The sequence below is a fragment of the Paroedura picta genome, chromosome 5 (genome assembly GCF_049243985.1).
Source record: "Paroedura picta isolate Pp20150507F chromosome 5, Ppicta_v3.0, whole genome shotgun sequence".
In the NCBI taxonomy this organism is placed as follows: Eukaryota; Metazoa; Chordata; class Lepidosauria; order Squamata; family Gekkonidae; genus Paroedura; species Paroedura picta.
In genome coordinates, this window is record NC_135373.1 from 48,687,257 (window position 1) to 48,713,251 (window position 25,995).

The following is a 25,995-nucleotide window of genomic DNA, read 5'->3' on the forward strand; positions in this document are numbered from 1 at the left end:
CCAGTTCAGGCTTGACCAAGCTTACCCCTTGAAGTACCTATATCTATGGCTGCTTTCTCCACCCAGAACAGCTGCTTCCTTCCCTGTTCCTCTTCAAGCCATGCATGCGTAGCTGGGCTTCCTGAGCTCTTGTGAGAATTTGGGAAGTTCTGCTGGGTGTGTAACTGTGCTTTATATAAAAACACCGAGGGAATAAGGAGGAGAATGCTTTAATGGTGTGGCTAGGAGGGAGGGGATGCAGGTAAGCACAAGGCAGGGTTGAAACCCCAACATGTTCTACCTAAGGCACCAAAGATATCCCTTCATCTTTATTTTATTTATTAGTATTATTATACCAGGCTTCTCTTCCCAATGGTGACTCAAATCAATTTACAATTCTCCCCCTACCCTGTAATTCAATGGGGTTTCACCACCACCACCCTGTGATTAGGCTGAGAGCATGTGAACGGCCCAAGGTCACCCCAAGCTTCCATGGAGAGGGGGGATTCGCACCTGGAGCTCCCAGATCCTAGGCTGACATTCTAACCACCCATCATCTTGCCTCCTGATGAAACTGGCTCTGGTCACGGCCATCTTGACTTCCCCTTCAGTGGGCGACTGGGCATGACAGCAAGTTTATTTTAAAGTCTTCTGCTTGTGGAGCCCTTCCTACCTGGAGCTGTCTGCCAGGGGACCACGGAACCTCTGCACTAGCACTTTGATTGCTGCAAGTGATTTAGGCGTCTGCCCCATATACTTGGAGGTAGGGATGCCAGCTTCAAGTTGGGACCTTGGGATTCCCCCTTCCCCCCAAATTACAGTTCATCTCCAGACTACAGTGATCAGTTCCCCTGGAGAAAATGGCTGCTTTGGAGGAGGGTCCTATGGCATTGTACCCCCCCAAAAAACCCTCTTGTTTCCCAGCCTAGATCAGGCAGCCCTAACCCCCCCCCCCCCACACACACACGGGGGTAGCCTGGGGGATCTGGCAATGCTGCTTGAAATGCACATTTGAGGCCTGTTGTGCTTTGTCCTTGTGCGCCTCCCCAGATTACTCCTCTCCAACTCCAGATTACTGGGAGGAAGGAGGTAAAACCAGGGTTGGTGGTGCGCCAAAACTCTTCCAGAAAATTCTGTCCACCCATGTTCTTTTTGGGAAAACACCAAATACATTTCAGTGAAGCTCCCATATTTAAACCTAATTTAAAACCCACGAAGGAGGAAAGAAAAACTACAGTGGCAAGACAAAACGCTGAGTGTGTGAGAGAAAACAAGTTAGGGAAAATATGGAAAACTGAAAGATCAGAGAACGAGAGACAGAAGAGAATCGGGAACAACGACGAAAATACATTCGAAGAAGAAAAGCTGGAAGAAAGGAATCAAAGAAAAGATAGATTCATGTGAGTAGCCATCTTGGTCTGAACTAGCAGGACAACATTTGAGTCCGAAGGCACCTTTAAGACCAACAAAGATTTATTCAAGGCATGAGCTTTCCTGTGCTTGCACACTTCCTCAGACAATGGAACAGGGATCATGAGCCTACAGATATAAGGAGAGGGTAAATTAGTAGTAAATTAAGCATCACAAAGGCATCCATAAATATGCAACATGAAGAGAAAGACCAGGGAATGGGAAAGGGGGAAGCAAGAAGCAAAAGGAAAGAGAAAAGCGAGCAAGAGCGATTTTAAAGAGCGTAAAACCATCCATATGAAGTTGGTCCTCGCAGGCCATCTCTGAGGGCCCCCGAGTGAGTAAGGATCGCTGATTCATTTCCTTTCCTATCGGCTGCGCAGGGAGGGGGCGCGCGAGCTCGCACGGCTTTTATTCTCTTAAGGCGCCGGAGACTCTTACGCTGAAGCCTCCCCCCACCTGTTTCTCTTTCCCCTCCCTTTCGGGCTCGAAGGGGAGGGCAACATTAATGCAAAGTTGCTTTAAATTAGCAGCAAAGAACAAGAAGGGGGGGAGGGGAAGAAGAAGGAGGGGGGAAAAAAAGAAAAGAAAAGCCCTGACACAGAGAGAACAACTCTGGCCGGCTGCTGCTGGTGGGTCTTGGCAAGCGCGGGAAACTGATGCAATCAGCCGTGATTAACAGCGGGGAGAGGCCTGGCTTGACAGCACTCCCCCACCTGTGTTTGCCATTGTCTTCCTGTTCGAGGCTTGCAGGTGTTTGCTGGCGCCAGGCTGTCTGAGCTCCGGGCCCGGCTCCTTCCCCCGCGCCTCCCCTCCCTGCCGCCTCAGCTCTGCAGCTCTGCTTCCAAGTCCATTCATCGCTCGCCTCTCGCTCTCTCTCCGGCTCATTCACACGTCCGCAAACAACAACGCCCCCCCTCTCGCCCGCCCGCCCACCGACCGCATATTCCTGCGCGTTACAAGGCCGTCGATCCGTTTGGGAAGGCAAAATCCTGAATGCATTCCTCTTGTAAAGGGGGTGGGGGGAAGAAGTCGGCTTCCTTTCTTCCTCCCGCTCCCCCCCCCCGCCCCGAAGGAACTTTTAATACGTGAAATGATTGAAAGAATGTAGTAGTAATCTTCATTTTTATGTCCCGCTCTTCCAAATTGATTCCGGGCGGATCATAAGGTATTAAACCATACAGTTAAGAATTACTTAATTAAAAATAGATATCAACAGAAAACCACCTCTTAAAATGTCAGTGGAGGCGATTAGCGGGATGGGGGATTCTTCAGCAGGGAGGGAGCCCGCATTCCTTGATGTTAATTTCCTGGCCTCAACCATAGGCCTGGTGGAACAGCTCCCTCTTACAGACCCTCTGGAACTGTTGAAGGTCTCTCCGGGGAGGGTGTTCTGCTAGATCAGGGCCAGGACTGAAAAGGCCCTGGTCTCGGTCAGGGTCAGTCTCGCCTCTTTTAGCATGGGGATCCTGTGCAGATCCTGGTCTTTTGACCTTTTGTAAGTCCTTGCACCCACCACCAACAGTCACTTTCTGCATGTTTAATCAGGAATATTTATTTATAGTATGGCTTGTGCAGTGTAGCCAGGAGATCAAGGGCCGTCCTGTAGCCTGGAGAGGGAGGTTCTGAGGTGGGTTGCCATTTCCTGCTTCTGCCTCATGACCCGTAGTGTTCCTTGGAGGACCTCCCATCCAAATCCTTGGAGGTCTCTCATCCCAAGGTCGGCCCTGCTTTGCTTTAGGAATCTGACAGGGGCAGGTTTCCCTGGGCGCTCCAAGTGAGAGTACTTTATCAAGACCTGTAGCAGAATAGGTCTATTCCCATCTCTCTGTTGTCGGAGGAGAGGGATGTGACTGAGCCTGCCTGGAACCGATCTGGAATTATTGCCAGATGAAATTGAAAGGGACCCAGGAGAGCTGCCAACTTCTCCCTACTAGGGTAGCTGTGCACTGTGGCCTCCAGTAGGCCTGGAGACCTCTTGGCCCCATATGTTCTCTGGGCAACACTGCTGTGAGGGAGTTGTCCAGCCGTGTCTCTTAGCTTAACCTAGGTTTCAGGGCTTTTGTATGGATAAAATGGGGGAAGGGTGGCAGGAAACTAATAGGACCAAAGGAAGATTCAAATGGGTAGCGGTGTTGGTCGGAAGCAGCAGGACAAAGCGTGAGTCCAGTGGCACCTTTAAGACCCACGAAGTTTCGTTCAAGGTCTTTTAGGTGAAGCAGGCGCTTCTTTCCCCATCGCATCCCCCCTCCCCAATGACTCTCCTGTATCCCCACAATCTGCAGCCAGTTTGGTTACCAGATGTTCACTATCCTTCGGAAATGGACTTCATTTCTAAACGTGCAGAGCAGCTACCCCCTGAGCCTTCTCTCAAGAGACCTCCAGAATACAAGGCATTTAAAAGAATCTGCAGTTTAGGTCAGGGGTAGTCAAACTGCGGCCCTCCAGATGTCCATGGACTACAATTTCCAGGAGCCCCTGCCAGCATTCGCTGGCAGGGGCTCGTGGGAATTGTAGTCCATGGACATCTGGAGGGCCGCAGTTTGACTACCCCTGGTTTAGGTTGTTGGCATATTGGATACCTAGCTCATTAGCAGAGTTCGCATGGAGGGGGGGGGGCATGGCTTAGTCCCTGAGTTCAGACTCTGGCATTAGGGATGCCAGCCTGGAGGGGGGAACCTGAGGAACCCCTGAAATTATAACTCATCTGCAGGCCACAGAGAGCAATTATCCCGGAGAAAAGGGCTGTTTAGAAGGTAGACTGTATGGCATTAAACCCCATTGAAGTTCCTTCCCACTGCCAACCCTGCCCTCTGCAGACTCCACCCCAAAGTCTCCAGGTTTTTCCCATCCTGGAGCTGGCAACCCTGCTCAGCACCCTCAGTTCAAATAATTAAGTCTTGAAGGTAATGTGAAAGATCTGAGAGCCAGCTTGGTGGAGTGGTTAAGAGCAGTGGCCTCTAATCTGGAGAACTGAGTGATTCCCTGCTCCTCTTCCATATGCAGCCTGCTGGGTGACCTTGGGCCAGTCACAGTTCTCTCAGAGCTCTCTCAGCCTCACCTACCTCACTGAGTATCTGTTATGGGGAGAGGCAGGGAAGGCGATTGTAACCCGCTTGGAGACTTTGTTGGGTAGTGAAATGCAGGGTATGGTCTGCTGCCACCTCCAGCTCATCCAAACAGGGCAATGCAGTCTCCTGACAAATGAGGGGGAAGTGTCTCTGCAGAAGGCTGCTTCATGGGTCAATGTATCATGTGCTAGCCAGAGCAAGTGGATATCTTTGTGGCCGCTGCATCCTGTTCCGTATAGTTTCTAGCATCGCACACCTACAAAAGGGTGCGTTTCTTTCACTGCTGCCCCGCCTTTCTCCCCAAAGGGGACCCAAAGTGGCTCGCTGCATCCTGTTCCTCGATCCGACATTTGATCCTCACGGCAACTCTGTGAAGGAGGCTTGGCTGAGACTGTGGGATCAGCCCAACGTCGCCCGACAAGCTCCTGCAGCAGAACCGGGAGCCCTGACCTCCCACATCCTAGTCTGCTGCTGGAACCCTGGCGCCAGAGCAATCTTGATGTGAAATGTTCAAAAGCTCATCGCAGTGTGTGGTTTGATTTGCACTTTTCTAGCAAAGTCATTTCCATTGTAAGGAAGTATTTCCAAACAGGTTGCGTTCTTTTGTTAGGGAACAGCTGTGGCTCAGGGATGGAGCATCTGTTTTGCATGCAGGAGGTGCGGGGTTTGAACCCCAGCAACTTGGCTAAAATGATCAGATAGAAAGTGATATGAACAGGGCCAGTTTACCCATGTAGCATGTGCTAGGGGCCCTGCACTTCCAGGGGCTCTGCATGGTGCCTCCCCCCCCCCATGGATCAAGGCCATAACCTCTCTCTTACTTTTATTTTCCTCTTTAAGGCCACTTGGAGTGTCTTTTCCACTGTGTGTGGGGGTCCCTCTGCCCCACTCTGGCTACTCCAGCCACAGTTGTACGCTGCTAGGTCCCCACAAACCTTTATGCTGCATCTGGTGCTATGGGCCCTGCAAATCCTTAAACCAGTCCTGGATATGAAAGTCCTCTGCCTACTCCCAGAGTACAGAACAGGCCTCAATAGACCAAAGGTCTAACTCCGAAGAGGGCAGCTTCATGCCATTCCTATTCTTGGTATATTCAGTGCCAGGTAAAAACTTGGCCATCCTCCCAGGCATCTTGTGCTATATCGCTGACTCATTTTGTTGCTGACGCTTCTTCGGTAGTTTATGCTGAGCAGTAGATTTCTGTGATTCCACACATAGACCCCAATAATATTACCATTCTGATCTCTTTGCTTTTCAACAAATAACGCTCTGAGATGAGCTGCTATCTCCTGAGGACTAGAAACTTGCTCAAGGATGCCTTCTGGGTCTCTGATCGGTTCACTGATAATTGCCCACCTGTATTTCTGTCTTTGTTTCTTTCCAACAAAACTGGAGTGCTGGAAACCTTTTGTTAAAAACGTGGAGATGTTCAGGATTGCTCATTTCCTTTCATTTTCTGGAAGTGTGGTTGTGTCAGGGCACGAAGGTGACACTGCTGATTTTGGCGTCATCTTTTGTATAGCCCTACTGGCGCTCTAAGTGCCTGGCATCCCTTATCTCGTTGCCATTCTTACCCCAGCCCTGCCAGTAGGCCGAATAAGCAGGGGTTACGTAAGAACATGTTTATGCTAGAGGCAGAATCTGAACCAGGCCTTTCTGGTCTCCTAGTTCACTTGCTGACTCCAGGCGGCACACAGAGCCGTCCTAAACATAGCGACTCCAGTGGGCTTAGTTGTTTGTGCCGATAAGGTGGAAAGTAGCTGTGGCCAATACTGCTGTTTTATTTGGAAGAGCCAGCTGGCTTTCCCTTGAGGCTTTGGCATGACTTGCCCATTGCTGGGGGCCCTCTGTCAGTCATTCCGTGGGAGGTTGACTGTTCCCGCAAAATGGATGGTGTCCTCTTTCTTGGTTGGGAGTTAAAAACCAGGTTGGCTTGGCTGTCTGGATATGATAGCTGGAAAGGGGTAGTTCGAGGGCCTAGATTTAGAAGCTTGAACTGAGGTTGTTAGTGTTACATCTGGGACGATCTTTAGGCTTGTTTCTGCCTACTCAGAATATCTCTGAGCAGATTTAGCAGGGAGATGCCCGAAACTTGGCACGTTCTCTCCTACAAAGAATGTTTATTCCTTTATAGAGCAGGGGCTTCTTACTTATGTCTCCAAAGACCAGTGTAGTTCACTAGAAAACTAAGGGTTCCTTTGATTGGCAATCTTCATTTGCCTCTGGAATAAGGTATTTAGGCACTGTTGAACATTCTGGAGCTATCAGCAGTCTTCGATACAGTTGACCATTTGGTCCTGGTCAGTCAAGTGTGAACCATGCACAGATTTATGCAAGTATACTAAATCACACAGGAGGCTCCTGTGTGCATTGCGAGACCTGGCATGTGCTGCGCTTTCCAAGTAGAACATACAACAACTAGTGTCTTGGGGTTGCCAAAATGTTATGAATCAAGGTATCACTTACCTGTAAGTTTTTGGTATAATTTCCATAAGGCAAATAGTCGAAAAGAACGAGAATCCCAGTAGCACCATAAAGACTAACAAAAATTTGTGGCCTTCGTGAGTCACTTGTTCACTTATCCAGGCTTTCTTACACTGCCTCTTGGGTTGATCTTTTGCTTTGGATTTTGATGTCATTTGGCTTTTTGAATGGTAAAAATGTACTGACTGACCCCTGCTACGTTTTACTGAAACACTGCCAAAGGTTACCTGTGGTGGGATCCCTGCTTAGGTATTCTTGGCAGTGTGGAATGACACCACAGAGAATCTCTGAACCAACCTGTAGAGCTGGAAATTCGACCTTTTGTACCAGCCCTGGGGCAACAACTGTGTCACAAGGCCCAGGGTTGGGGGACAGAATCTTGCCTAGATTTGTAAGGAGGTTAGGATTTGTGTATGGAGTCCTGCTATGTCCTGGACGTCTATTACCCATGCAGTCACAACCTCTGGCTTAAAGAGAGATCGTTTCCCAGCTCGATAGAGGAACTGAAGGGAGTGATGTTCTCCTCCTGGGAAGCTGAAAGTTGTTCCTTTGATACAAAATGAACCCCTTCAATCCTGAATTTAAATCTTGCATACAAATTCATTTGTTGGTTTTTGACAAGTGAATGTCCCTCTGCTTCTCCAGCTCCCTCTGCATTATGCAGATAATTACTGACCTGTCCAACAGAGTCTTTGTTAGGGATGGCAGTCAGATGAAGTATGCCATGGACACTCAAATGAGGGGCAGGCTTATTGGAATGTCTCCTCAGTCTTCCGGATCGCATGCAGCTGTCAGAGTTCCACAAGACCTGTAAAACGGAGCTTTCCCACCCCCCTCTTTAGTTGAGGCTGGGTTTTTAAGCTCAATGGGTGCCCTCAGGCAACACTACTATGGAGCAAACCCCCTTCTGGAGGTAGGAGGGTATTTAGCCATCTTGATGTTTGTGATGTTTTAAAATCTAGTTTTAAGGGATTGGGCTTTTTATGGGGGTATGTGGGGACTGCAGCAAAGAAATTAAAAGACGCTTGCTTCTGGGGAGGAAAGCTATGGCAAATCTAGACAGCATCCTAAAAAGCAGAGACATCAACCTGCCAACAAAAGTGCATTTAGTCAAGGCTATGGTCTTCCCAGTTGCAATGTATGGCAGTGAAAGTTGGACCATAAGGAAGGCCGAGCATCAAAGTATTGAGGCTTTTGAACTCTGGTGCTGGAGAAGACTCTTGCGAGTCCCTTGGACTGCAAGGCGAACAAACCGGTCAGTCCTAGAGGAGATCATCCCTGACTGCTCTTTAGAAGGCCAGATCCTGAAGATGAAACTCAAATACTTTGGCCATCTCATGAGAAGGAAGGACTCCCTGGAGAAGAGCCTAATGCTGGGAGCGATCGAGGGCAAAAGAAGAAGGGGACAACAGAGAATGAGGTGGCTGGATGGAGTCACTGAAGCAGTAGGTGCAAACTTAAATGGACTCCGGGGAATGGTAGAGGACAGGAAGGCCTGGAGGATCATTGTCCATGGGATCGCGATGGGTCAGACACGACTTCGCACCTAACAATAACAACAACATTGTTATGTGATCTGCCTTGAGTCCCAGAAGGAAGGTGGACTACAAATATAATAATATTTGCAAAGAGAACTTCCACACAGTGTCAACAGTGCTGATGGACTTGGCTGAAGATGAGCATCTCCCAAATCCAGAGGCTGCCCTGCAAAGAACTGTGTCTCCATTGACAAGTGTTTCTATACTGGGTGTTGCTCGGTGCTCCCCCCCCCCCCTGGTCATCCTGGAAAGCCTTCTACATTGATGAACCTGGAGTCAATTGAAAATAGTGGAGCCACCTTTCCACCAACAGTGGAAATTCAAGTTTGGATGCCAGTCTAGAATCTGGATATTGGACACCAAGTACAACTCCTTATCTCCATCTGGTGGTTGAAAAGAAGAATTGTTTGTGGATTAATACTGCATAATTGGAGGGTTTATTGGCCCCGTGCTCAGGTTTCCTTACAATTCCTTCTTTTAAAGGGAACTGCGGGAAGGGGAATGTATGGGTCAGGCCTGTGGTTTGGGAATAGGGGTTACACTTTTTATTGCTGTATGGGCTACTGCTATAGAAGAAGAGTTGGTTCTTATATGCTGCTCTTCTCTACCTGAAGGCGTCTTAAAGTGCCTTACATTCGCCTTCCCTTTCCTCCCTCCACAACAGACCCCCTGTGAGGTGGGTGAGGCTGAGAGAGCCCTGTTATCACTGCTCTGTGAAAACAGTTCTAACAGGACTGTGGCAAGCCCAAAGTCACCCAGCTGGCTGCATGTTGGGGAGCAGGGAATCAAACCAGGCTCGACATATTAGAAGTCTGCACTCCTAACCACTACACCAAGCTGCCTCTGGTCCCCGTTGGCAGCTTGTAACCTTGAAAGGAGCCGTGGCTCAGTGACAGAGCATCTGCTTTGCATGCCGAGGGATCCAGGTTCATTCTCTGACATCTCGACTTGAAAGGGTCAAAAAGCGGGGATGTGTGAAAGACTCTTACCTGAGACCCTGAAGAGCTGCTGCCAACCAGAGTGGACAGTGCTGATCTTGGTAGAACACAGGTCTGCCTCAGCGGTTGATACACCCCGGGTATGCCCTTCAATGTGCAAGGAGGAAAAACGGCCGCTATTTTCCAGCTTTGTTTCTGACAAGCAAACACAGGCCAAGCCAGGTATGGCTACCCACTAGGCCCTGTGTGTGTCGGAAATACATCAGCTGGCAGATTCCATGTGAAATCAGCAAGAGATACATTGGTAATGCTATCATTTGCACAAAGGGGCAGAGCGGCATGCTCCTGTCTACCCAAGCATCACCAAGGCAAAGGAGGAGACCACACCTGGACCACTGGCAGATCTAAGTTAACTATCCTGTATTGTTTCTTCTTGGTAGAAATCTAATCCTCTAGCAGCCCCTTCTGACTTTAATATTGGCGCATCAAAATCCTGTCAACTGAAGGCTCTCCACACTTGGACTCCCCCTCTCAACCTGAATGCAAATCCACTCCCAAGGACTTGTCCAAAGCCTTTCACCAGTCCCAGAGAAACCATTAACATTTCATTACTCCTTTGCCTTCCTGATCACATCAAGGCTTTGTTTTAGGACCCCCTGCCCCTAGCCCCAAGGTGCAAAAAAGTGAGGCTCTCTATCCTCCCTCCCACATGTACTTCATCCCCAGGTGGGAGAGGTGGAAGCTCCTTCTCCTCTCTTCCCAGGTAGGTGGAGAATGCTGACATAAAGGACCTTTTTTGCATTTAGTGGTCCCCTTCTTTCTTTCTTTTTTTGCTGATTTATGGTAACCCTGTAGGCATATTCAACCTCAGAGCAGATTATTTTTGCCTCCCCTCTCCTCTGAACAACAAAATTGTTTTCAGTAATAACTATGAAATAAATGCACCTTGAAGACCAAAAAGAGTTTCTGGGAATAAGGTTTTGAGAGTCAGATCAGATAATCTCTGCAGTAGAACCTGAAGGTGGGGAGGGGGCATTTTTGCATGCCCAGGAGTACCAGTGCAGTCACAGACTGCCTAGCAGAACTCAGCATTAATGTGACAATGCCAGCCAATGTCAAGCACAGAATCTCAGTCCAAGCAGGGAGGGGCTGGGGGCCCAGCAGAACCAGTCAAACCTTCTGTTCATTATATTAACTAAGGTTTGCTACTATACTGCTCTCCAATACGTTCTATTACTAAGCAGGGTAGGGACGAGAAGGTTTTCTTGAGACCAAAAAGTGAAAATAAAGTGTGGGAGGTGTGGAGAAATTAGGTAGAGGGAGACCGAAATTAATGAGAAAAGTGTGGGAAAAATGGAAAGAAATTAAGAAAGGGAAAGGTGGTTTTATCTTGCTGCAACACTTAACCATCCAAGATCTGGCTGAGTTGGGTGCAAGGAAAGTAAGAGACAAAGGAAGGGGGGAAATAACCTGTAGACTAGCAATGACTGTAGCAGCAATGTGCATGCTGGCTAGGTTGTATAATGTGTTAAGCAAGTTTGCTTCAGTCTTGGAGAAAGGGAAGTATATCCAATTCTAGAATACTTTCTTGCTAGGCTCTGACTTCCCTCCACCCCTAGTGGGTGCAGCCAGAACTGCACTTTTTAAAAATAAAAGAGAGGTTCTGTTGGTTGCAGCATGACACTGGTTTCACTCAGGATGGACTGCAGCCCCTGCCCTGGCCAGCTGCATGAACACCCACTGATTTGGCTCTTGTCCTGTCAACCATTTATTAATGGGAGCTGGGCTTTTGTTAATGGGTTATTTATCGGTTCACCAACCCATTTGTGACTGTTAGACAGGTTACTGCATTGTGTTTGTTCCTAGCAGTGCAGCAGACGGCCACTGGCTTTTTATGAATGCATGTTCTCATACTGCCTGATGGCACTCTACCCCCCCCCCCCACCTTACTTTCCCACTAGTCCACCGGGCAGGTAATTATTTTGACATAGGGTGGAATCATGAATGAATCTAGCATTAAAAAAAACAGTCCTACTCTTCAGTGTCCAGGCAGTCCTTATCGATGCTACTGGCTGCGGATCTCCTTGGATGTGCAGCCTTTGGGGGCATGCAATTTCTCCAAAGCCTGGAGCAAACTCATCGGCAAGCATTTGCATCGTTTGCTGCTGAACCTCCGAAGGCGCACGGACTGGTTTACCGCGTGAAGACTGCAAAATTGATTTCTGAATGCATCCACCATGGGGTGTGCCGCATCCCTAACTGAAATGCACTGCGTCACTACACCCCTGTTATTTATCCTTTTGTGCTGTGCTGCTCTATCAGACAGGGAAGGTGGGTGCACCGCTCTGCCTGATGCCAACTCAGCTCTTGAGATGGTGACCCTTGGTGGCTCTGAACCTCTCCTCACCCCCCTCACCCCCGGCTCTGCTTGCCAGCTGTACCAAGGCGTGTGTGCCCTTTCTGCAACGGCTTCAGATCAATTGACTTCCATCTTTCCCCACTGGCTGGATCACTCTTGTAACCACGGTTACATGGGCCAGGCAGCTAATTGCCCCTTCAGCGTGCAGCTGTGGGCATCGTTAACCCAGTGGCAGCAGCAGGGGAGGAATGAGAGATAATGAGCAGGCTGGGTGGGGTCCCAGCTGCGGGGAGCTGCAGCAGCCCTCTAGGCGGGCTGCCTTTTCCAGCTTGCCCCCTCCCCCAACTAGCAGAAACTCCATTGGAGTGGAAGAAGGTTGTCTCATCATTGCTGGAATTTTCTTGATGGCCCAAGATGCCACCAAAGGCTTTATAGATGGGGTTTTGTGTGCGCAATAAATGCAAAGGTGGGACACAATCCACAAAGGGGTTTCAGTTGCCGGTTCTTGCTCTGCAGTAGCCCAAGATGCCAGAGAGGAACATGTGTTTCATTTTGTGTTGTGCCAGCAGTAAACTAGTGGGCCTTGGTTGGTGGAAGGCCTGGGTTGAATCCCACCTGGGGGCCATATAGTCTCTTAGGCACAAATCTGCTCATCACAAAGGACAGGCATGCAATGGCCAGAGGTCTTTGTGCCCATTCTCTTGAGCAGATTGGCTGGGATCTGCTGTAGATGAAAGGATTCTTGATTTGTATTTGCAGAATTCTAAGCCTTCTCCAAATGCAACATTACCTGGGATATCCACTCTCTCAGTCAGGAGTAGTTTAGTAGACTGCATTGTGCAGACTGTGAAAGGGGGGGTGGGGGAATTGCTCCTTGTCCAAACACAGTGAGGAGAATTTTTTAAAAGCCTACGTGTAATCTTTCCTCCATGAATTGCAGGTTGATTTCAAATTGCAAGCACTACCATGAACTTTCAGGGGGAAAAAATGTTTGCTTTATGCGGAACATTCCAGGTTGCTCTCCATTGTATTTTTAACAAGCTTTCTAGCACCATGTGTAGCCATCAGCAGAACAATTCGCAACCAAAGGAAAATAATGCACATGGGGTGCTGGACTTGAGGGAAAGCTAGCATGACAGTGGAGGTGGAAGAGATACCCCCAAAGACAGCATGCTGGGTCCTGTTCAAGGAGTGAGGGGCTTACATTCTGAAGAATTGAGGATGCCCAGGGGAAGGCCCATAGCTCAGCTGCTTGCTCTTTGAAAGTCGGTGTGGTGTTGTGGTTAAGAGCAGCAGCCTCTAATGTGGTGAGTTGGGTTTGATTCCCCGCTCCTCCATATACAGCCAATTGGGTGACCTTGAGCCAGTCACAGTTCTCTCAGAGCTCTCTTAGCCCCACCTACCTCACAGGGTGCCTGTTGTGGGGAGAGGAAGGGTCGGTGATTGTAAGCCACTTTGAAACTCCCACAGCTAGTAAAAAGCGGGGTACAAAACCCCAGCTCTTTGTCTTCCTTATTTAAACTGCCTTTTATTCAGTCAGATCTTTTGTCTATCAAGATCCGTATTTCCTACTCTAACTGGCAGCAGCTCTCTTGGGTCTCTCAGCATTATTTCACATGCCTTGCTGGGATCTAATGGACTCCCCCTAGAACAGCCACAGAGTGGCAGAAAAGTTGCTTGCAGACTCTTTCTTGGTCTCTTACTGCCCCTTTGTGGTAGATGTGTGGAAATGCAGGTCAAGCAAAACAAAGCAATGCCTCCCCCCATCCCCCACCCTCCATCATGTCAGGGCTGATTTGTGGCAATGCAAAGGGATCCCTCTTCTCACTGTGCACGGGAGGAAGAGACCTCTGGTTCAGTCTTTGCTGGATCAGGGCCTTACCTCTTCCTACACAAAGGGATGGGACAGTGGATGGTTGGCTCAATGGCTCTCCAAGCCAGGTCAGGGTAAATCCTGAGCAGCCTCTTGGAAGAAGGCTACCGCTGTCTATCTTGACCTTGAATGACCACCAGCAACCCGGGTTTTCACCCCCACTGGATCAGGTAAAGGTTGGGATAACCAAACACGCTGATTAGTCTGAAAATTGGGACAGTCCTAGCCTCTAGTGTCTCCCAAAGAGACCCTGCCCCCAAGGAAATACATCTGGCCTCAACAAGAGCCAGGACATTTTCAGTCCTGACCCCTGCTTGGCGGAATGAGCTCCCAGAGGAGATCTGGGCCCTGACAGAGCTGGCACACTTCTGCAGGGCCTGCAAGAGGGAGCTCTTCCACCAAGGTTTTGTTTGGGGCCAGTGATCTTATAACATCAAATGCCCCGCCTCTACCACAAACACCCCCCACGGAATCTTCTTCATCTGGACATAGAGCCGTTGAATGGGATTGTGCTAGAGATAATAATTATAGCTACTGCAGCTGCTATTTACAGATTTTAAACGGTTTATAAAACGTTATTAACTTTTAAACTCATATTATTGTGACTGTTTAACGTTGCCCACCGCCTCGAGCTGGTTCACCGGGAGGGTGGTATATAAATTGAATAAATGAAATAGATACACTTCAGAAGTCCAAAAGTGTGGGGCAGTAGCAATTATCAATGCAGTTGGGGCCTGCTTGAATGGGGGGGGGGGTGAGGGGTGAGGGGCATTCAGTGGCAACCAGGAATGTCAGTCTGACAATCGAACGAAGAGATTCTCCTTGGATGCTTTGCAGTAATCCTTGCATGAGGGGTGAAACGCTTGGCTGTGGGAACGAGAGATGCAGGTTCCATCAGGGGTTTATTGGTAATATCATCTGCCGAGAGATCTTGGGCCTCACTTGCTTACAAGGATATCAAACCAAGTGGGATACTTCCACAAGGCATAGAAATGTGGCATTCGATACCCCTGTACTCAAAGATGTGCTGCCTTAAAAGTGGGGTGGCTGGAAAGATGATTTTTGCTAAAATCTCCAGGCTGCCCATGACATCCAGTGTGAAGTAGGGGCCACCAGAGCTGCAGCTAGGTGCAACCCGAGCTATCCAAGCCACAGGATACTTCTCCTGAGCAGGGATGGAACCAACCTGGAGAAGGTGGTGGCTTCTGTGAGGTCACGGTCGTAGGATTCTACGAGATTTAGAATGGTGATGTCATAAAGCAGGAAGGAGGGATGGATTAGTAGGTGGTGGACTCCACACGTTGGTGCAATGGCCATGCAGCCTACAAATTCATTGGTGAGAATCCAGGGGTTGGTTGCGGAGGACTGTGGGAAGGTTTGGGGAGGGAGTAGCTCCTTTTCTCCTTGAGGAACATCAAGCCTTGGGCTACCGCCCTCTCTACCTTTCTCCCAGAATGATATACGTGTCACTACTGGAACCTTCCTTCTGCACCCCACCTCTAGAGCCCTGTTCACAAATTACACTGAATGCTCGCACCATCCATGTACCGTGTAAACTTGATTTGTGCGTGTGTTGAAGAATGCAGCACATGTATCGCTGAACTTGTGCCTGAAACGGCATGTTTGCCCAGTTAATTGTCCCCAGGTTTCATTAATAAAGGAGCATTGGATTCCCCCCCCCCCTTAAAATGGACATGTGCATGTATATGGAGGGTATACGTCTACTCACTGCAAGATATAAATAAGGCTTAGGTCTTACCACTTGGACACAACAACATCAAGTCAGATACAGATGGATTGCTTTCGCAGATTGAATTAGAACTCAAAGGTGGCGATGGTTTTATTCCTTCTGACTCTATGCTTGTTCCCAAACCGCTGAACTCCAAAACTTCTCCCATGGGTGGTAGCCAGGCCAGTAGGGGTGGGCACCCGCATCGCTTTCTTTGGGATGACAGGCCTTGCTGTTTAGTCATGCCATAGTAGAAAGCCATGTGGGGGATCGCTAGGGTTGTTCCTTCAATATCCACTGGGTCTGCAGCAAATACTAGGGGAGGCTTACCTCCATGATGTGACAAGCTTTAGCTGCCCCTGGCTTGCCGGTTGATGATATTATGCATTGGGGGGGAAAGGCCAGACTTGGTGTTCTTGTCTGTACTTTTATTTATTTATTTGGATTTGGATTTTTATACTGCCCATTCTTTACAGCTCTGGACAGTTTGCCTTTGGTTGTGATATCACTAGCCCAGGGATTTCTAACCAGGGCTCTGCGGACCCCCAGAGGTCCGTGGAAGCTCTGGACGGAGGGCATGGCTTTTCCCATCCTGCCTTAATGGTCTTGGCTATGAACTAGGGAAACAGTGGCATTCCATTGCTCCCCCTCCCCTCCTCTGGAGTGTGAGTTCTCTTGTGGTTTTTGTGCCTGGGAGGGTGGGGGGGAGCCTGCATGCCTACTCCTGGCTTAAACTGCCTCCTGTTTCCGCCTTCCCCCCTCTTCCTTGAGCCTGGCTGTTAACACGGCACTTCTGGTGACATGTCACTTCCGAGGGGATGGTAGGAAGGTGTGGCTAGCTGACATCACTTCTGGGGCTCCTCAAGCCTGAAAATTATTTCAGGGAGCTCCAGCCGGTAGAAAGGGGCTGCTCAAGTCCCTTCTAGCATTGGAAGACTCCGGCAGCAGATTTTAGAATGGGGGGGGGGGCACTTTGGATGCTAGGATACCTCTCCAGGGACCTAAAACATACATGTGTCTTTCTCACATCTCCCAGACAACTGACCAGCCTCAGACTGGGGGACGGGCAAATGCTGATGCGGAACCGGTAGAGATCAACTGCAAAGACATCACTTGCATCCAGGTAGGCCCTTCCAGTGCCTCTTTTCCTGTGACTTGATTCCCCATCCAGAACTTCTGTTGTGGGGGGCCATGACACAAGCAGGGCTGGTGCAAAGTTTGGGGGGAATCTCAACCATGTGCTATTCCCTGGGTCACTCTAGACCTGCCCAGGACACACCCACAGAGCAGGCAGACTAGTGAATGGCGGGTGCTGCCCCTTGTTGCCGTTGCTCCTTGCTTGTGGTCCGCAGGAAGAGCCACCACTGCTAGGAGAAGCAGCAAGGGCTTTTGACAGGACAGAATCCTGCTGTGTTAAACATTTGTCAGGTGATACGATCATATATGGGTATGTCAACCTGCTGCCCCCCCCCTCTCCCAAAATGGCTGATGATGGGCCTGGAGGGGATGGGGCCTGGGTGGGCGTGTACACAGTTATGCTTCCCAACCATATTCTACACGATTGCAACACTTCTGGGGTTTCTCAAAGCTTGAAGAATGCTTCAGGGGTTTCTCAACAGTCAAAAAGTTGAGAAAGGCTGGCCTAGGGTTCCATTTTTCCCATGGTTCCCTCCCCACCCCTTCAATAGCTCCACATTTTTGCTTTCCTCTCCTAGGACAACTGGGATGTGGAGGAGTTTGTGTCGCACACATGTATGGGGATATTCCTCCATCACCCGGCCTACAAGCTGCTCTTGGCGGGCTTCATCATCACCAATGCAGTGAACATTGCCCTGCGAACGGAACCTTCGTTGGAAGAGGTGGGTTTGCCAGGCCAGTCTCAAGCAGGCCTGGGGAAGTGTTTGTTTCTAAAGGGGGAGCAGAAGGAAGGAGAACAGGAAGGAGACCGCATTTTCTGCAGGTGTGAACTGATTCCTTTCTACCCCATAGGTTCAGGGATTTAGCTGGGTCATGATGACACCATTTCCCCTCCTACCCATTGGTCAAGGGGCAGTGGCCCCTCCCTGAAAACACTGCTGGACCTAGATTGACCTTACTGCTGGCAAATCACGTACTCTGCCCCTGAGACACAATCCCTGTCCCTATCCCTGTGTCTCCCTTCCGAACTGTCCTTATCAGCTTGCTTTCTCCTTGTGAGGCTTCCAGATCTGTTTTGAGGAGAAGCAGATGGACTCAGTGGACAGATCTGTGTAGGTCTCCTCCCTCCCACATCTCGCATGGCCTCTCTGCTTTGCTTTTTACCCACAAACTTTAACTGACTCAGTTCCTATAGCTAGCCTCTTTCCCTTTTCACTCCCTGCCTGGTCAGCACTTAAAATATCTTTGGAATATGTAGCTCAAACAAGCTCTATTTATGGCTGCCGGCTCTGGGTTGGGAAATACCTGGAGATTTTGGGGGTAGAGCTGGAAGTAGGTGAGATTTGAGGCAGGGAGGGACCTCAATGGAGTATGATGCTATGGAGACCACCCTCCTAGACAGCCATTTTCTCCAGGGGAACTGATCCCTTTAGTCTGGAGATGACCTGTAATTCCAGGGGATCCCCAAGACCCACCTGAGGACTGTGTGACATTGTCCCTAAAGATCAAATAACAGTACCTTCAAAAGAGTATTATTGAGGGGGAATAATCTTTCTCTCCTCTGGATCATTGAACTGGCCCAGTGCCGCTTGAAAGATTTACTAGCTGATGTGACAAATTTGTTCATTTTTGAGAATTCTTCTAAGTTTCTATGTTATTATTCCCTTGAGGAACGTGGTAGTACTACATTATTCCTGTTGGGTCCACTGTAGAAGCCACCTTGTTAAATGGGGCACTACCGGATTCTCCTAGGGACTTCACTTTGACCTGACTGTTGTACTACACCTGTTGGATTTCTGTTTGTACAGAAATCCAACAGGTGGGGGAGACTGCCATTTGTGGAATGCAGGATCTAGCCCTCTGCATATGATTGGAACCATTTTGTGAACCATGCCCTTGGTAACTCTAACAGAAACAAATGAAACAATCACACAACTCAGGATTCAGCTTTTACTTTCTCTGGGACCCTGTTTGGAGCTTCATCCCTGTTTTGCATGAATGAACATTTCAGCCAGTGCCACAGTGCTCCCTCCCTTTCTTATACATCTCTTCACACATTATGTTATTCATCTCTTCTGTGATATATCCCCGACTAACTCCTCAGACTTCCCTTCCCTTTCCTCACCCTTTTCACATTGCAGGGCAACCTGCCTCTTACCTCCCTCAACACATTTCCTGCTCCAATTCCTGGTCTTCTGACTGCCAAGCACCATTGCTTGTATTTTCCCTACTATTCTGTGGGTGCACATCTACCCTGATCTTTCACTTCTCTCTTAAAAGTGAGGCTGTTTGTCAACATTCCATTGCAAGCACATTCGCCCTGAGAATGTTAACGAACATCCTTTAGCCCAAGGGGGGCCAAACTGTGGCTCTCCAAATGCCCTTGGACTACAATTACCATGAGCCACCCTGCTGACAGGGGATCATGGTATTTGTAGTCCATGGACATCTGGAGAACCATAGTTTGGCCACCCCTGCTTTAGCCTGTAGCCATATACATGAATGAGAGATGCACATCATGTGGTAGCAGTGTGTTAACAGGACTATCTAACAAACCGAATGTATGTACCTCCCCCACCTTTGGAGAGGTTATCTAGCTTGTTCTTCTCTTTTCTATTGTAGAAGTACTTTGGGTTCTTCTCTGCCATAGATACGATTGTCCTGGCTTTCCTTTTCTGCGAGGTACTTCTCAACTGGTACTATGGATTCTCGTTATACTGGAAGGTGAGAGTGTCTCTTGCTTGGCTGCCAGGCATTCCTTGGATCTTCTGGCTATATGACACACACCATCTTAAACTGCTCCTGCGGAGCGGATTAAATAAAAGGGTCAGGGCTGTTGGGGAGGAGTTAGGGCGGGCCCTGTCCGGGATAAAAACTCGGAGGGCCCAATCAGGAGCCGCAAAGTGGCTCCTGATTGGGCCCTCCAAGTGTCCATCCAGGGCCAAGCTGCCAATGGGCTTTATTTCTAGTATATAATTAATAATTTCACTACTCTTATGTTCGTTCTTTTCATGCAGGATGGCTGGAATATCTTCAATTTTTGCATTGTGGTCTGTCTGTTCTTGGGCCTATTCGTTCCTGTGCTATCCGACAGAACATTTTTCCGCATTCTCAGGTAGGAATTGGAAGGTGGCCAGCCTCAAATCTTTTCACGATTGCTCATCTACAGGACAAATTGTATGGGCCTGGCTGCTTGGTGATCTACCCAACCAAATGCTCCCTGTGAGCGCTGTGGGACCATCTGCTTGAATCTTGATTCTTATCCTGGTTTTTGCTTGCAGTGTCAGAGCCTGAGAAGTGTCAAAGCCTGAGAAGTTGGTAAACACCTAGCAGGTCAACATATATGGGTCTCATGCACTCCAACTATCTTTAATTATCATTTACTGTCCCTGTTTCCTGGCACCTGTCCCTGTTTTGCAAATGGCATTACAAAGTTTTTTGCACAACACTGTCTAGGCACATGCTGGGAGATATGGAGGGCAGTGCCTGGGAAAGATGGAGTTTGGGGAGGAAGCCAGTAACTGTTCCTGTTGGAATATGCAAGATCTGCAGCGTACACAATTGAGCAGAATCCAGTGTCCTGCAGGGGGCATCGGAGGAGATATGTGTTTAGCATAGTTAGATTAGGAACGTCCTGATTCTTTTCAAATGATCTCCTCCAGTGTCCTGATTGGCTTTTTGGAAGCTTCCTGCTTTTCTGTGTATACTTCCACCCAGCTTGCCTCAAGAACAACTGCTGAACAGAAGAATGACTGCAGCTAGCTAGATAGGCCTCTCCTCCCCTTTTAGCCATTTCTCTTCTGAATGAAAACTATTTTCTTGTTTACGCAATCAGGTGCTCAAACTGTCAACAGTTCCATCACTATGGAGTGTGTCCCCCCACGTCACCCCTTTGCTTCTTAATTTCTTGAGTGCAGGAGACTGGGACTGGGGCACGGAATTCTTCATTGGCAGAGCATCTGCTTTGCATGCAGGAAGTTCTAGATTCAAGCCCAGGCATCTCCAGTTAAAAAGGATCCGGGAGCTGGGGGTTTCAAGACCTCTGGCTGAGAGTATAAATAATTGCCACCCATCATCAGTATAAATAACACTGGTCTTGATGGTGCTGCGGTGTGAATGAGTGTAAGGCAGCTTCATGTGTTCAAAACAAACAAGAGCTTGACCACGACTTTCTTCTAGCTGATGCTACAGAACTCTCAATAACGAAAGCTCTGTCCTCCCTAACTGGGCAGGAGATGGTCAACTGATACATGACATGTCTTTCCTCCTGCACTTTCCAGAATAATGCGACTGATGCAGGTGTGTACCTTAGTGGCTGGTCTGGGGAGGATGATCCAGGTGATCCTGAAGTCCACTCCTGACATGTTTAACATCATGGTCCTGCTTTTTTCCATCATGCTGGTGAGATGCCCTTATCCCATTATTCTAAACTAGGGTTGGGGCTATGGCTTAGTGGGCAAGCATCTGCTTTGCAGGCAGAGGGCCCCAGGTTGTCTCTGGCATATCTCTTTAAAAAGCTTGCAGGTGATGTCCAAAGGCTTTGACCTATGACCCTGCAGCGTAGATAATACAGACTTTGGCAAAGCAAGGAAATGTCTGTCTGATTTCCTAGAAGGTGGCTCCATATATTCATATACGTGTACCCACCAGAAGGGCTTCAAATTCAAACACACTTGCTGTTATCATCTGCTGCCCTTCTAGTTCTGTCATCTAGAGCAGGGGTAGTCGAACGCTGGCAGGAGCTCATGGGAATTGTAGTCCATGGACATCTGGAGGACCACAGGTTGACTACCCCTGATCTAGAGCTTCTTCCTTTCTTGACTAATCAGTCAACAATACAGCGCAAATGCTGATGATGTCTGAGTGCAGGCTACTCCACCAACCATGGTTAAGTTGGGGGTCTGTCAACCAAGGATCTGAAGTTGATGTATGAACCATATGATCTCTGATTGCATGCAGTACACAAATGCAGATCTCCAGACTTGATTCTGGTTTGTTCCTTGGCCACCCCCTCCCGGATGAGAGACTGATGTCACTGAAACGAGAATTTGCTTGAGACAAATAGAAATGTGGGCCCCATTTCCATAAACTAACTGTATAGAAAAGAAGCCAGGGCTTTCTCGCAAGATCTCATCTCTTTTGCAGGTCTTCTCTGTGTTTGGTGTGACTCTCTTTGGAAGTCTTGTCCCAGTGCATTTTGGGAATCTGGGGACTGCCTTGTATACGCTTTTCATCTGCATCACACAGGATGGGTGGATTACCATTTATGATGCCTTTGAGTGAGTAAGACTCTTCCCATCTCTCGCCAAAAATGAACAAGTAGTGATATAGTCCAAACAGGAGCATGTGCCTCTATCTGGCCAATGGTTGGGATGCTATGGACTATTTTGCCTTAAAAAATCCCACTTTGCATGACTGCAGTTTTGGTTGTTGTATTTCACCAAAGGTGTTGCAGAAAAACTGCAGCCAAAGCCAACCAAAATGGTTATGGGCTGGGAGTGCCATTCATATGAGGAAGGGTAAAGGGACTGGGGCTTCGGTTTTGCAAAAAGATAACTGGAATAGGGGCCATGACATGAGAATGCAAAGATAGACGGACAGCCGAGTCGCTGGGGCCATAAACAGGAAGGTAACTAGATGTTAACTTTGGCTCCAACCAAAGGCCTGTCAGAAGAGCTCCATCTTACAGGCTCTGTGGGGCTGTAGTGTCCCTTATAACCTCATCCTCTCTTTCCTCTCCAGCGATGAAGGTTTTGCTCTGAAGATTGGGGGGGCACTCTACTTCTTCATCTTCATCACCTGCGGGGCCTTCATCTGTGCAAACCTGCTGGTGGCTGTGGTGACGACCAACCTGGAGCAGTCGGTGACTCAGGAACGGCAGACACAGTCTCTGCACAATTTGGAGGCAGCAATTTCTGGGCTGGATGTGAGTCTTAATGCACAGGGTCTGGGAAAGGAAGCCACTGTGGGGAGATGGGGCGATCCTGCGGCTTTCCCCATAGAAGGAAATAAGCAGATGTCGGGAGGGTGCTGTTTGGGGCAGGTGGGGTGGATGAAAAGCAGCATTGGGGGGGGGGAGGGGATATTTAGAGCAGCAAAATGACTGATAGAGGAGGGGCTGTCAATATGGTTGTGACAAACTGCTGGTGGGGAAAGTGGAACCCCCACAGCCTTGCCTCCTGATCTCCACATGGAAGACCTGACCTGGGCAGCCCAGGCAAGTCGGATCTTGGAAGTGAAGCAGGGTAAGTCCTGGCTAGCCATTGGCTGGGAGACCTCCAAGGATTTGGGCGGTAGTTCCGCAAAGGACCACTAGGTGTCATGTAAAGTAAAAATGCTTAACAAATAGTTATCTCTAAGCCATTGCAAGTGAGCCTCTTGTGGCGCAGAGTGGTAAGGCAGCTGTCTGAAAGCTTTGCCCATGAGGCTGGGAGTTCAATCCCAGCAGCCGGCTCAAGGTTGACTCAGCCTTCCATCCTCCTGAGGTCGGTAAAATGAGTACCCAGCTTGCTGGGGGGTAAACGGTAATGACTGGGGAAGGCACTGGCAAACCACCCCGTATTGAGTCTGCCATGAAAACGCTGGAGGGCGTCACCCCAAGGGTCAGACATGACTCGGTGCTTGCACAGGGGATACCTTTACCTTTAAGCCATTGCAAACAGTCTGGCGGCTTGAACTTCTCAGCCTAAAAACCTAAAAACAAACTGGGAGGAGAGAAAACTGAGTCTGCTGCTATCAAGTGGGTCTGCCAGATGGATGACAAGTGCGTTACGGGAGAAAGGCATAGCGTGGCATTTGATCTGAGTGAAGACGTTCTGTCTCTCTCTCCATCCATCCATCTTGATCATTTGTCTTCTGCCATGCAGGATGCTGTATGGAGTTCTCTTTCCCCCATTTCTTATCCTCTCAACATCCCTGCGAGGTAGGTTAGGCTGAGATCACATGCCTGTCCCCCAGTTACCCAGTGAGCTTCACGGCTGAACGTAGCATTTTCTCCAGAAAATTCATGGATTCTGTCATCCTGCAAGAATCCAGCTTCCTCTTAATGCATCATTGAGAGCCAGTGCGGCACGGTGGTGAAGAGCAGAGTCTTCTGATCTGGAGAGCCGGGTTTGATTCCCCACTCCTCCTCCACAGGCAGCCAGCTGGGTAACTTTTGCCCAATCGTGGTTCTCTCAGAGTTCTCTCAGCGTCACCTTCCTCCCAGGGTGTCTGTTGTGGGGAGAGAAAGGGCAGCTGATCGTAAGCCACTTTGAGACTCCCTTGGGTAGTAAAAAGCAGGGGACAAAAGACAGCTTTTCTTCTTCTCCTTTGGTCCTGCACCAGGTTTGTGTTTGTGTATCTGCTTTGGAATACTGAGGCAAACAAAATGTCACTAATTTGAGCAGCATCTGCAAACATCAGCACTTTCCTGGGCCCAGAGCATGCAGAGGCATATTGACTACTACCTGTTCCAGGTGGGAGAAGGCAGAGCAGGGGAAACACAAGAAGTGGGTGGTTAGGAAACAATGTTGTATGGGTGCTCCAGAAAACAAGAACAACAGGAGCCCACCAGTTTAGACACAAAACAGAAATCTTTTGGAAACAGCCGCTATTGATTTTAGGCAGAGAAACGGATCCCAACACGGACTGCAGGGGTGTGAGCTGAGCCCAGGGGTAGCGGAGGGCCACAGACAGGGGCCTAACTCTCTTATCCTTGAGCAGGATGGCACCGAGGATGATGCCCTCCCACCTCTGCCCCCGATGCACGTGAAAGAAGTGATGAATGCCACAGCCATGGTCCACTGCCAGGAGCTGCTGAGCTTCGGTAACCTGGGTAACATGAATGAAACCACCTGTGACGATCTCTGCGTTGTCCTGGAAGCGATCCACGAGAACCTAAGGGAATACCGGGTGATCCGGGATGAGCTCAGTCAGTAAGTCAAGCCAGCACCTTTGATCGTCTTCTGAGTCCGAAGATTTATTTATCATACTTATATACCGCCCTCCCCGGAGGCTCAGGGCACCTCCGAAGATGCCAAATCTGCCCTGACCCCGCCAAAAATACTAGAGAGAAATAATGGGGGTTCTGAATAAGACTACGGGCCTCTTTTTTGGAATATCTGGCCTTTAAAATAAATTGTTTATTTGTATGCTAGATATTTATATCCTCCTTTTCTCTTCAGTGGGGACTCAAAAGCAGCTTCCATTGTTATCCTTGCCTCCATTTTATCCTTACCACAACCCTGCGAGGTAGTTTGGGCTGAGAGTGGTTAACTGGGCCAAGGTCACCGAGGGAGATTCCATGGCAGAGCGAGGATCTGAACCTGGGTCTTCCTGATCTCTGACATGTGGCCTTGATTTCACGTGATGTCTTTATTGGGAGCCCTTTTACGTCTCCGGCCACTGGTGTCTCTTCAGGAGCAGATGACAGGAATCTTCTAGCCTGGATTTCCCACCCCCTAGCTTTCCCTGAAGACACAGGGAGCTTTCAGTAGTCCTTGGGCAACTGTGGAAGCCATTGCCTCAGCTTAAAGAATGCCAGCCTTTGGTGGCCTCCTCAGTATTTTATGGCATGAAGGGACTGTGGCTGAGAACTGGAGCATCTGCTTTGCATGTAGAAGGTCCCAGATTCAGTTCCTAGTGTCTTCACCACTGACCTTAGGCCAGTCACTGTTCTCTCAGAGCTGTTCTCACCAAACAGTTCTTTTAGAGCTCTCTCAGCTCCACCTACCTCACTGGGGGTCTGTCTTGTGGAGGAAGGAAAAGGTGTTTGTAAGCCACTTTGGGACTCCTTCAGGGAGTGAAAAGTGGGGTGTCAAAAAGCCCAGCTCTTCCCCTCCTGTCGTCAGGCTCAGGTAACGGGTGATATGGAAGACCCCTTGCCTGAGACCCTGAAAAGCCACCCCTTCTGAGCAGACAATACTGACCTTGACAGACCCAAGTTTGGTCTCAGTAGAAGGTGAACCCTGGTCTGGGCTTCTCCTCCTGTACTATAAAGACTTATATTAAAATATAAAAGCTGGAGTCCAGAGACACTTTAGAGCAGGGGTGGCCAAATTGTGGCTCTCCAAATGTCTATGGACTACAATTCCCATGAGGCCTTGCCAGCAAGAGAATTGTAGTCCATGGATATCTAGAGAGCCACAGTTTGGCCGCCCCTACTAGAGACTAAAAAATTATTGCAGTAGAAGCTTTCATGCATCTAATAAACTCAGTTAATCAGATGTCTGAAATGTGCATCCCTAGCAGAAATGTTTCTACTAAAAGCTTCAATATTACTGCTGTGGATGTGCATTTCAGACATCTGATGAAGTGAACTCTGAACCACAAAAGCGTATGCTGGAATGGAACTGGTTAGGCTCTAAGGGTGCCCTAGTACTCCTGTTTTATTTTGTTGCTACCTACCTGTAAGTATCAGGCGGTTGCAAACTCTTTACTGCTGATAAGTACCTATGTTCTTCTAACAAAGAAAAGTTTGAAATTGTTGTATTCCAA

At 48.8% G+C, this 25,995-nt stretch overlaps 1 protein-coding gene across 3 annotated transcripts in view; it reads left to right on the forward strand.

Annotated features, from left to right (window-relative positions):
- Positions 1-1,554: 1,554 nt before the first annotated feature.
- Positions 1,555-25,995, forward strand: part of CATSPER4 (cation channel sperm associated 4) — a 28,269-nt gene continuing 3,828 nt past the window's right edge. For all 3 annotated transcript variants that reach the window (XM_077340916.1, XM_077340917.1, XM_077340918.1), the window contains exons 1-9: positions 1,555-1,726; positions 16,418-16,504; positions 17,097-17,240; positions 19,141-19,242; positions 19,536-19,633; positions 20,799-20,919; positions 21,664-21,797; positions 22,261-22,444; positions 24,223-24,434. In XM_077340916.1, the coding sequence (XP_077197031.1) occupies positions 17,136-17,240; positions 19,141-19,242; positions 19,536-19,633; positions 20,799-20,919; positions 21,664-21,797; positions 22,261-22,444; positions 24,223-24,434 (956 nt within the window). In that variant the 5' untranslated portion in view covers positions 1,555-1,726; positions 16,418-16,504; positions 17,097-17,135. The remainder of the gene's footprint in view (positions 1,727-16,417; positions 16,505-17,096; positions 17,241-19,140; positions 19,243-19,535; positions 19,634-20,798; positions 20,920-21,663; positions 21,798-22,260; positions 22,445-24,222; positions 24,435-25,995) is intronic.